The sequence below is a fragment of the Telopea speciosissima genome, unplaced genomic scaffold, assembly GCF_018873765.1.
Source record: "Telopea speciosissima isolate NSW1024214 ecotype Mountain lineage unplaced genomic scaffold, Tspe_v1 Tspe_v1.0050, whole genome shotgun sequence".
NCBI classification, from domain to species: Eukaryota; Viridiplantae; Streptophyta; class Magnoliopsida; order Proteales; family Proteaceae; genus Telopea; species Telopea speciosissima.
The window spans coordinates 131,526-143,725 of NW_025317386.1; the positions used below are offsets into that span (position 1 = coordinate 131,526).

Below are 12,200 nucleotides of genomic sequence, written 5' to 3' on the forward strand. Positions count from 1 at the left end.
ATTTCAAAAGATAATCAACAAAACTACTCATTCCCATAAACATCAACTCACACCCAATTTAACACATTGTTCAACATTCAAAGATGCTAACAAGTAACAAATGAGATCACACATTGTCTTTTATTTCTTCACTAACTCCCTTTGTATCCTAAATGCCCATCCTCTTTTGTCCTTATTCCTACCCATATCCTTTATTTACCTTAGTTCCAAGATTACACTTCTTCTTTAACTCATTATCCCTCCTCTGTCCTTTCCTTTTTTTGTATCCCTCCTCTGTCCTTTATTTAAGGAAAACAGTTCAGTACAGTATGGGCTTAATCCAATGGTCAGATCTCAAATAATTTGAGTAATCCTATTGGAATCAGGATATCTCAAGAACTGGAATTTGATAGCAGGATATCAGCTTCAAAACAGAATTTGATAAGACTTCATTCAGCAGAAAAATAAACCTATGACAGAACCAGAATAATGATCTGAATTAAATGTAAGAAACTATAACAAAGTACTGAGCTTTTGAAGAAGTTGACCTCTACTAGGAAACCTGGAAATCAAGTAGAAGAACTGAAAACAGAACTAGAACGTAGGTTTAGAAAAAGGAACACAGTAGGAAAACTGAAGATGCATTATAGCAAAACCTGAATAATAGAATAATAATTAAATAAAGCAAACAGAATTAATTGAAGAGGCAAGAGAGTAGTATCATGTACAGGGTAGAAAGAATTGCAGAAAACTAAAAAAACTAAGCTGGCTTCCCACCAAACCTTTACTTGGAATCCCACCAGGCTTCTATTGAATCACAACAGCAGAAACAGCTCTGAACACACAGAAGTGAAAGGTTGCAGCTAATTTGGAACATCTTTAATGGGCTGTTTTGCAATGATTTTTTGAAATTTATTTAATGGGACCCTTTTCCCTACTTTAGTAGATTTTCTACACACTGAAAGGACAATGACAAAATTGAAAGAGCAATGTTGCATTTAAAGTTAGGAACCAAATCTGACATTACTATTGATGAGTGGGTCCATTGCCTTCTCTTTAGAGCAATCCTTTCAGGTATTGTTAAAGAACAACAAATTAAGGTGAGACAGAAAGGGAGAGAGCTTAATTTGCTTCAATTTTTTACTGAGAAGAGAGAGATTAAAAGCAAACCTTCAATTGTGGCAGACCCTTTTCAGCTCTTTTCTTGTTAACAGATATTCCTCCAGCCAACGTTTCTTTGCTGAAAAAACAGATAATTGACAAGCTAGCTTAATCAAGAAGGATGTTTGAAGGTACACTAAACAATATTAAAAGGGAGAAAAGAAATATGGATTGTCATATATAAGTATGAACAAGATGCTTGACAATGATCATTGTAAATCGTGAATAAGAAAGTGCCAATTGAAAATTTTTTTTTGGAATAATTAATCAAATGATTCGAGAGATACAAAATATAACTTAAAATCTAGGGCTGCCGAGTGTCTAAGAGTTTCTTCTTACCCAGCTTTTGAAAGCTATGTCTAATTTATCAGTTGGTCAGACTGGGGATGTCTCTGCAAATAAGATGAACTGCTTCCTAGACCATTTTGTTCACCCACAAACTGGTCTGAGTAGATAGAAGATGAGGGAGACATAACTGGCACAATACCCCCATCTCTCTCTCTTCTACTACTACTAGAAGATTCTGTTGTAGACTCTTCTGCATTTTGCAACTGTAAAATGTTCAACTGTGGCAGAATATTATTGTTTCGAATTGTTTGCAAGCCTCCCTGGTTTGTTGCTTCTCTCTTTGTTAGGTCTCAAGGTGAAGAACTCAGGGAAGGTGGAGGAGAAAAGCTAGAGGCTTCCCTTGGAGCTCAGCAAGGTCTGACATGTCCTATCCATGAAAATCCAACCAAGGTTCTTCAGTCTAAACACTTTTATTGTACAGAAGTGTTAATCCAATTCTTATCATCAAGGGACTGTAGGCTCCAATGCGGTTTCTTATAAGGTTTTGCCACTTAGTTGCGATGGAAACAATGAGCCAAGGATTGTTTTTCTGGGACTGTAGGCTCCTGTTTCTTAAATACACAGGAAATTTAAGAGAACAATTATAGAAGAAGAGGAGGGTTGCCAAACAGCCTGGGATCACCCAATTCTCTAATTGAGTTTGATAAAAAACCACTCAATTAATTAATACACTAAGAAGTCAATAATTACCTTTTGTTTTTGGTAGAAAACTACACAGTATTTAAATGCAGCAACTTCAAAACTGTTTTCCAAATACAACAATGAAAAAGAAGGAACATTTGATGTCAAAGAACATGGAATACTCGATGTAGTAAAGACAACTATAATATTTCTTACATCTGCACCTAGATTCTTACATTAATCTGCAAATACAGTAGTCAAATGCCTCTGAACTCCCAATCAACTCAGGCAAATCCTATTCACTAAGAATCGCTACATGGATGAAAGAAGCACTCTAACATATATCAATCGATTAGTCCTATCTTATATATAGACAATTACAATGTTGTACATTATGGAGAAATCACATGAAGGTCAGATTCACGCATATGGAGTAATCCTACTTGGGGAAGGGCAACAAATAACTATAGAATCGAAGGACAGAAGTCACAGAATTGAGGCTCTAACAGAGATCAACTAATGCTCTAGTAACTGATTGAAGACTAACAGCATAACAGCACATAGAAATATTAATTTCCAAACTAGAACCAAATATATGAAAATTTTATGAGTTCTAGTTGCAGTAGAATTTCATATTTTAATTGGAAGGTTCAGATTTTGAAACAGTCACAAGATTCAGAACTAATAGCAGAACAACGAACTGAAATGAGAATTCAGGGCTCAATTTTCAAACAAGAGATTTGGAGAAATCCAAGTTGAAGTAGGAAACTAGAGATCACAAGATTCTATTAACAATTGGAAGAATTTAATCACTCAAAACCAAGACCAGATATCCCAACTAATCAACCAATCCTACATAAACACCACTACTTCGAACTGGAACTATTGAGAAAAGAAAAAGACAGAAGACCTCAAATCCAACCGAATGAGCCCATAGAACTTAGAAGCTCTTCTCTCTAACAAAGCCCTTAACAATTTCATCAAAAAACCCTAAGAAATCCTTACCTTTTGGTTGTTGAACTTCCTCGATCTACTAGCAGATGGCTTACAGAAGATGAGACTACCAATTTCTGAGACAAAATGGGTGAAAAAATCAGCCCTATAGTTCACAAACAGAGAGTGACACAGAGAGAGCGACGGAGAGGGAGAGAGAGAGTGAGTGAGCCAGAGAGAGATGAGCAAGAGAGAAGTTGCAGGTTGGTCCAGACGGAAACATGGTCCGAGGCGTCTGCAGTGAGCCAGTGACAAGCCATGGATGCGTCGGATGCAGCTGAATCTTCACGATTTTATTGTTCGTAGGACGATAAGCTCACAACCGAAGCATGTTTCACCGCTGGTTCCTTCAGATTCAGATCGCTGCCCAGCTACTGATCGAAGAGAAAAAAAGAAAGACTGCCAGGATCCTTGAAGACGAAGAGAGATGAGAGTGAGAGATAGCGAGAGAGAGATGAGGTACCTTGAGAGTTGCAGCGGTGCCGCAGAAACTTCTCCCTTCAGATCGTCTGCAGGAGAGCCAGAGAGCGACAGAGCGAGAGAGTGAAAGCAGAGAGCTCCGCCGTGAAGAAGAAGGTCTTTTTGTGAGAGTTTGTGAGAGTGAAGAGTGTTTAGGTTTTGGGGGTTTTGGTCGATCGATTTTATTGGGGGTTTTGGTCGATTGATTTTATCGGGCACACTTTTGGTAGATTTGTGCTGAGCAATGCAGAACATGTTGGACATGTTCTGTAAAAAGTTTTCTGGGAAGCAGAAATTTTGATTTATCCACCAGAGAACAATTTCTACGGAACACTGGTTATCAAGCACTTTTTAGGTGTTTTTATGTCTTTCAGAATAAAAAAACACCAGAAACAGTTTCTGGTAAGGTTATCAAGCGGTGCCTTACTTTCTTCATTTATTATAATTTTCCCTCTATAACTTTTGCATGATTATTCATAGCTCTTATTGGCTAATGTTGGGATCTGACTGCCATCATCTTGGTTTTATTAAAGCTTTTGCCTGAGATGCTCAGGCATCTTGTTACTGGTTGGGAATTGCTTCCTGATTCCTGTATATTTGATACTTTATGGACAAATCCTGCTTTTGTCTAGTACCTTTTGACTTTTATTAGATATATTCTAAGTTGTGCACAGATATAAAAATTGCATCTGTATTCATCTGCCTTCTGATTGTATGCATTTGTGCAGGTGGCTACAAATTTTTATTCTCCAAATATGAATGTTGGAAATGGGAAGTTTCTTCCGTTGCTGAAACGGCTTGATGAGTGTATCTCGTAAGTGATTCTAATACTTTTCAAATCAGACTGTAATTATATCAGCCTTCAAATTTCTATGCAAAACTATGCTTCTTAATGACATATGCCAAGGAATTTTGCAATAGCCTTTTGAGTAATTAGTTTTCTTCTGTACAAGTTTAGATATGTTGAAAGCAATCCACAATATGCGGAATCTGGTGTTTACTTGGTCAAATTTAGACAGCTCCAGGTACTTATATGATTTTAGTGTTCTAAACTCTGTAATTTCTGTAGCAGTTGAATACACACGATGGCAATCGGCAGGTGGCCGTGGTAGGATCTATAATTGTAGTCTGAATTAATGTGGTTCAGTTTGGATTCTGGTTTTCTAATTTATATTCCATTACATCCTTACTACAGTCTCGAGCACTTGGTATTATCCGTTCTCATGTTCTCTCCATTCTCAAAACTGCTTCATCTCAGGTATTACCCCAATATTAGGTTGAAAAAAATTATTATGTTTGTCATGTTTGGAATTGTGATATGTAAGTTCCGTATGTCAGGTTCAGGCATTGATTCGGGGTAACAGTGGCAGCAAAACAGCTGTTTCTGAGGGTGTGGAGGCATCTGTTATTTATGTTCGCTTCAAGGCAGCAGCCGGGGAGGTATTGGATTCCTTGTTTCTTTCAGACTACTTGTTACATACCAAAGGACAAGGGTACCAAGTATATTTTGGCATTATTTTGTTAATGTAAACCGTTTGTTTTTTTTTCTTTCCAAAATAGTCTTGAGATTGGACCATTCTGGTCCAGTTTTAGTCCTTTTCTGGATAGCCAGCCCAAGGCCCACCTGTATAAAAGGATTGGTTGATCCTAGCTAACTTTTGTTAAGTATCAGCCGAGGATGGCCAACCCAGAATAATTAGGACGGGATCAGTCAGGGCAGATCTGATCCCTGATTGTAATCCTTTAGTCCTTGATCTTCAGTGGTTTGATGGTCTGACCATCTGAGCAAAACATTCGGGATGTTGGACATTAATGGTAGGTCGCAGCCTTGTTAGGTACTATATTTTATCCTTCAAATTTTGGGTCCTAATAGTTCTGGGATTGTTACACTTGGTTCCAGACCAGAACCAACTTTAGTTTGACAGCAGGCCTAGTCTTTTATTTGGATCGCTGTCAAGATCCATAGAACAAGCTTGTCTCATGTTGCTATCGGTTAGTCTATTCGGAAGGCTGTAATCGATTAAATAGCCCTATTTGCAATCAACTTCTAAATTTGTTGGGTCCTATCTCTTAGATTGTGGGGCTGTCTTATCTAAGTTTATTTCCAGAACAGATAAAGATTGATAGTTGACTGAAGTCAGACTTTCATAACCTGCGGATGCCCTGTTTTGGGGTTTTTTCAATCAGATTGGGACAATGGTATATACTATAGTATCCAAACGTTGGATCACTTTGATCTTTTGGGTCCAAATTCCTTTTACTATTTGCCACCTTGGACCAAAAATCCAAGTTGTTCCAATGTGCTGAGTTGGAGATCTATTCAATCTCAAAAAATAAAAAAAAAGGATCTGAGTTTCCAATTCTGTTATTGGTTGCCACAACCTCATGTTCAGCCATTGGATTCTCTTTAGTGTGAATTTGAAGTCTTGTTCATCTGATTGAAGGGCCTGCTCGACCAGAAATCCAGCTTGATCTGAGTTGTGGATTTTGAAATATTAATTTTCTCTATTATATGGTTTCTCTTGGTAATCTGCGATCCTACCTGCTGGACAGAATTTGAAACCTATTTCTAGGTTAAGCTAGATTCCAACATAAACCTTCCTCCAAATCTTCTCCACAAAACTGATCATGGGGCCCACTAAATCTGAAGAAAATCTCTTCTTTAAATCCAGTTTTTCGATAGCTACAAAGGGGAAGAGTCTGGACTGGAATATGAGCTTGATACATGGCCTAAATAATTCAGCATATGGACCCACCGACACTGGCTTGATGAGAACAAAATCTGGACAGGCTAATCCCATCGATCTGCATCTAAGATGGTACGTTAAATAGCAGAACAAACAGTGAATCAATCCAGCAAATATGATCAATATTGAATAGGCAAAGAATGCCCAAAGCAGAGTATCGCAGGCCTCAAGTACAAGGTATAGACTATAGATCTGACCTTTAGAAAATTAGTAGGAAATTGAATCAGAATAGATGGAAAGCAACAGCAGAATATGAGCACTACTCAACCAGGCCGTGATCCTGGGATTTCAATTACAAGAAGCCTACCAGTAACCCCACCAATTTCATTCATATATCTCAATATCCATCTCTCTCTGATGCAGATCAATCGAAACGATCTGCTGGTGGTCGGTTCAGATCGGTGGAAGAGAAGGAGAAGAAGGAAAAAATAGAAGAGAACAAGAAAATTCATTTGTTGGGAGGGGAAAGAGGAGAGAGAAGAGAGATAAGAGAAAGGTGAGAGAAAGGAAAGGCAACTGCCTCACTTTCAAATCTAACTAATACTTAATTCCTTGTGAGAAGTTCTCTTAACAGATTGGTAGTCAGGATGAAGTCTAGCTAGAAGTTTTGCAACATGAAATTCGGCCTGTTGTTGCTTCAACTGCTCCAGATTAGTAGTCAAGGGCTGATGAATCTAGAACTCTTCAGCAATACCTTTATAACTGGCAAAATATTCATTCAAAATCTTATCTCCCTGTTTGAAGTTGAACGGCTTCTCATAGAGATCATACATGCAGGAGATATTATTCTCCTGAGAGAAGCTTTCACGTAAATCTTCCTAGACACCTTTGGCAAGGGTGTGAAACATCACATTGGAGGCAATAGCAGATTCAACACTGTTCCATAACCATATCTTAATAATAGAGTTCTCATGCATCCACTCTTCATAAACAGTGAGCGTGGCTGGATCTTTAGGATTAGTAGGAGGATCATTAGTAATATACTTTAACTTTCCTTTGGCATGTATGTATGGCTGCACTGCCTGGGCCCATAAAAGATAGTTGGAAACTTTGGAGAGTTTAATAGTAGTAATCTAAACTTGTACGTTGTCAGTGAGTGGTTTAGGATCAGCCATGAAACAATATCCAAATAGCAAAACCAGTAAACAAAAAAGAAGAGGGGACTGTCTAGAGACCAACAGCCGATGGATCCTAGCAGTCCCCCATCGAGTTCCATTTATAATCAGCAAATACAAAGAAGAGATTTTCTCTTTTTAGAAGGAATTGTAGATAGACTACAACTGAAGACTACCTAAATCAACCATGAAACAATACCCCAAACCCATTACAATGAACCATAAAAGTAAATCATGATAGAGGGAAAAGTCCTCTTATCGTAGTATAAGAAATTGTATCCCCACGGTACCAATAATGTGGCATATTAACATGACTTATGAATGCCCCTTACAAAGGTAACCCCGAAAAATAGATTGCCAAGGCCCATATGGCCCTACAGGGGCTCAAAGTAAGACCTTTTTAGGCCAAGTTGAGTTGGACTGCGTGCATCAGGTGATTAGTTTAGTCTTAAACAATATGCCATGACCTGACCATCCATCCTTTTTGGTCGATGGTCTAATAAAGCAGTTCAAGGCTCAGGAAAGAATCTGGAGCAAAACTCCTCGAGTTTTAAAATATGAAAGGTCCACCACTCGATTAACATCCATGATCAGTCACCTTGATTTGATGATCCATTGCTTCTCATGAACAATACGAATAAAATCAGCAATTGTCGGATTCTTATTGTCAAAGAATTGTTGGGGGAGAACGAAACCCAGTCTTTCGATCTTTGCAGAGATCTCGATTTCACAAAATTATGTATGGGAGACTCCTCAACATTGGTCAAATCATCATTTAATTAATCTTTAATATCAATTGTATTCTCCTCTTGAAGATTTTCATCCTCAAGAGATTCCTCGTTTAATTCATCTTCAACTCATTGTTGTAAAACTTCAAGTATTACTTCACCTTTATTTTTATTGAATTCTTCAAAGGCCTTTCTATGGTACTCTTTAAAAATTCCATAGTAGTCCTCATGTCTCGCATACCTTCTTCGTTTGAGTGAATATTTTTCCTTAATTGAAAGTAGCAAATCATGCTTAAGTAGCCCTTTCAAATTCCTATTTTGACTCATAAAAGGACTCCTAATTATATACTATGAGTAAAGTAAAGAGAATCAAAACAAAACTCTATCTAGCTAATAATTTTCTAATCTAACTGAAATATTATAACTACTAATCTTGTATGCTGATCATCCCTCCACTTTATGGGCTTAAAAATTAGATCCGTTACAGTTGAACCCAAAAAAATAAAAGGCCCAACCTCTATTATAACTACCCACAGCTCAATTTCAGCTCATTGGACTCCACCGACCCCTTATGGGCCTTCTAGAATTAGCTCCCATATGGGATCATAGTTTGATCCAACTGCATTATCTGATCTGTCAGATAATGCAATTTACCCACTCCAGCATTTGGAATGGCTAGTATGACTACAGGAATATATTTGGCAAAATTTCTGATGGGATGCATGACTGGACTTGTACACAGAGTAACTTGTTCATGCTTAACAGATAACTTAATTTATGATTGTAGCTCAAGCCATTGTTAGAGGAAATCGAAAGCAGATCTTCAAGGAAAGAATATGCTCAACTTCTTTCAGAATGCCACCGGTTGTACTGTGAACAGAGACTTTCATTGGTGAGTTTTTGGTTTATTGTATTGCATGAATACTCTTTCTTTATTTGTTGCTAATTGGTCACCTCTGATATTGTAAATATTGATATGCTTGTGGATTTCTGCTATTTAGGTTAAAGGCATTGTGCACCAACGGATCTCTGAATTTGCCAAGAAAGAGGCTTTGCCATCATTGACCAGATCTGGATGTGCATACCTTATGCAGGTAGAGCATAATATCTAACTGTATTTGCTTCTTCCCTCATTTCTTTTTGGTTAATAGCTGAAGAATTGATGTTTCATGGCAAGTGATTGAAAAAAAAAGAAAATTTTTAAATATTTGATGTTCTTTTCAGGGAATAAAATTGGTTAATCTTATAGTGATACTATTTGACATTCAGCTGATTTTTTTTTTTGGGTGAACCTTAAAATCCTTAATTGGTGATTTCCACATCTAGGCGTCCAGTAGAATGAGGTGTTCAGAATAAGGGGCTGTTTGACAATGTTTTTATTCCAAATTAGTATTTCTGAGTCAGAATACTTTTTTTGTGTTTCTGTTAATTTGGAATACTTCTGAACAAAAAATGTTGTATAATAAAACTGGAAAAAAAGTAGTTCTGCCACTAAAAAAATAACAGAAACACGTATGAAATGCACATTAATAAAAGTATTTCTTCTGTTTATACCAAATTACATAAAATGCCATCCTACACATTTTTATTACTCATATATATTTGAAAACACTATTTTAGCCACGTAAGCAAGATCGTCGAATGTATCAATCAGACACGTGCGGTGATGGTGGTGGAGGTGGAGGTGGAGGTGGAGGTGGAGGTGGTGGTGGATGTGGATGTGGTGGTGGCAGTGGAGGTGGAGGTGGTAGTGGAGGTGGAGGTGGTGGTGGCGGTGGTTGTCAAGGTGTTGCCTTGGCAATGCCTGGGCGTCCAGGCACATTTTTTTGGATGGGTGCCTTGGCTGCCTTGGTTCGTGTAGATGCTGTGACAACTATGGTAGTAAAGGTGGAGGTGTTGGAGGTGGAGGGTCGATTGCCCGTAATATCGGGCTTTTTTGTTTTAAGTTTTTTGCTTATGTTTTTATTAAGCTTCTTCAAATTGTTTCTCAAATGGCCATAAGAAGTGTTTTTTTTTTCATCCAGTTCATTTAAAAAAAGCATGAAAATAGACTGGACAAGACATATAAGTTCTCTTCCTAATCTGTTCCAGAAAATAAAAAAACAGAGGAAGTGTTTTTTTTAGCATTACCGTTCCCTAACTCATCTTCTGGAGAACGTGGAATATGAAATAAAACTACGGGGAAGAAAAGGTTGAAAATATTGTTAAGAAGCTGTAAACTTCTTCTTTGAGTACCATAGGTCTGTAATATTTTTTTTTTGGGTGAATAATATATCCATTACCAAAATGAAAGAAAACAGGGAAGCCCCCAAGGGGGCAGAAGGAAATAAACAATGCTACATACAAGGAGAACCCTCAACCGGGGGGGGGGGGGAGAGGAGATCAGAGAGAAGGCCCCAGGAGACAACAATATGACTGTTCCTTGGGGAGGTAATACAAGAGGAAGGGGTCCTAGGAATTTTGCTTATGACATAAAAAAAGATGGAATCCCAAATCTGACGGAGAGTTCTTGAGTTGGAGGTCCATCTTCTAATATTGCGTTCCATCCAGATAGAAGAGATGGTTGCGACAAAAGCAAGCTTCCTAATCATATCACAAATAGAATTTCCAGAGAATGACATTTCTATCCAGATCTATTCTCTATTGAAAGGAAGAATTCTTCGTCTCCTAGACCAGCAACGCTCTAAAACTCCTGCTCAAATTTAGGAGAAGAGGTGGTCAACATCTCCCGTGGCAGATTAGTAGAGGCAACAGATAGGAGACACAGGGATATGCTGGTGAAGAAGGAATGACTGCGTAGAGGCAGTTGGAGAGCTCGCAATACACAGAAGCTGTGCCAGGGTTGTGGCCTTTGAATCAAACAATCTTTCTCAAGGGGAGATTGTCCCCCTTGATCTGATAAGGTCCCAAGAAGACGGTGTTGAACATGCCTAAAGTAGGGGACCAACATACTCTGTCACTAGAACCAGAAGGCCTTCTAAGTAATGGAGGAGAGGCCATACCATATTGCTGCAAGGAGAAGGGATGGGAGGGGATTCCAGTCATCTTGGCAATGATATCCGCAACAATGGAGTTTCTGTGAAGACCCAATCTATGAATCTCTCGGGAGCTAACAAGGGGGAGCAGGACTCCCAATGGATGCCAGTGATCTAACCAAAGTTTAGTAGAGACACCATCATCAATCTTGCAAATAACAACCTCAAGAGCTAACGACCTGAGTTTAAGGATTTTTCTCCACGCCTAGGAAGCATCCGAGCATGGGAGGGCCGTCCAGATGGAGTCGTTTTTAAGTTGCCAGGAATAGATCCAATCAGCCCCGATACTATCCTTCTTGTCTACAAGCTTCCAAATCAATTTTAAAATACCTGCTGAATTGACCTCTTAATTCTACGCAATCCAAGACCTCCTGATTTGGGAAGGCAAACAAATGCCCAGCTGATTGGGTAGAGGAATCGAGAGTTTTCTTTGCCTTTCCAATGGAACGAACACACAAGAGCTTCAATATCCGTGATGATGGATTGAGGCAGACCAAAAATAACAGACCAATATATATATATATATATTTATATATGAAGATTGAAGGACAGTTCTGATAAGTTCCAAGCGGACAGCATATGAGAGGAGCTTACCTTTCCATAATTGAAGTCTCTTACGCATGAGGTCAAGAATTGGAGTGCAATGATGACCTTTCAGCCTATCTGGAATAAGGGGAAGCCCCAGGTATTTGACTTGAAGATGAGCTGGAAAGAAGTCTTTGCTTGAAAGAGCCTTTTTCAGCATCAGAGAGACTAGACAAAAAAGTTGAGATTTTTGGGGATTGATTTTGAGGCCAGAATATTCCTCAAACTTGTTCAGGCAAGCCATAATAGTCTCTATAGATAGAATATTTGCTTTGGAGAAGATCATGAGGTCATCTGCAAATGCTAAGTGAGTGATCTTGAGCTTCTTGCATTTGGGCATAGGAGAAATGAAATGTTGGTCGATCTTGCATTGTATCTCCCTTGATAGAACTTCCATGGCTAGGGTAAATAAAAGTGGAGATAGGGGGC

At 38.4% G+C, this 12,200-nt stretch overlaps 1 protein-coding gene across 6 annotated transcripts in view; it reads left to right on the forward strand.

The window, feature by feature from the left end:
- LOC122647445 (conserved oligomeric Golgi complex subunit 3) overlaps window positions 1-12,200 on the forward strand; it is a 98,343-nt gene that overhangs the window by 61,565 nt on the left and 24,578 nt on the right. For 3 of the 6 annotated variants that reach the window (XM_043840840.1, XM_043840838.1, XM_043840841.1), the window contains 6 exons: window positions 4,290-4,375; window positions 4,520-4,586; window positions 4,757-4,819; window positions 4,900-5,001; window positions 8,939-9,043; window positions 9,153-9,245. In XM_043840840.1, the coding sequence (XP_043696775.1) occupies window positions 4,290-4,375; window positions 4,520-4,586; window positions 4,757-4,819; window positions 4,900-5,001; window positions 8,939-9,043; window positions 9,153-9,245 (516 nt within the window). The remainder of the gene's footprint in view (window positions 1-4,289; window positions 4,376-4,519; window positions 4,587-4,756; window positions 4,820-4,899; window positions 5,002-8,938; window positions 9,044-9,152; window positions 9,246-12,200) is intronic. The other 3 variants (XM_043840839.1, XM_043840843.1, XM_043840842.1) reach the window with 3 other exon arrangements.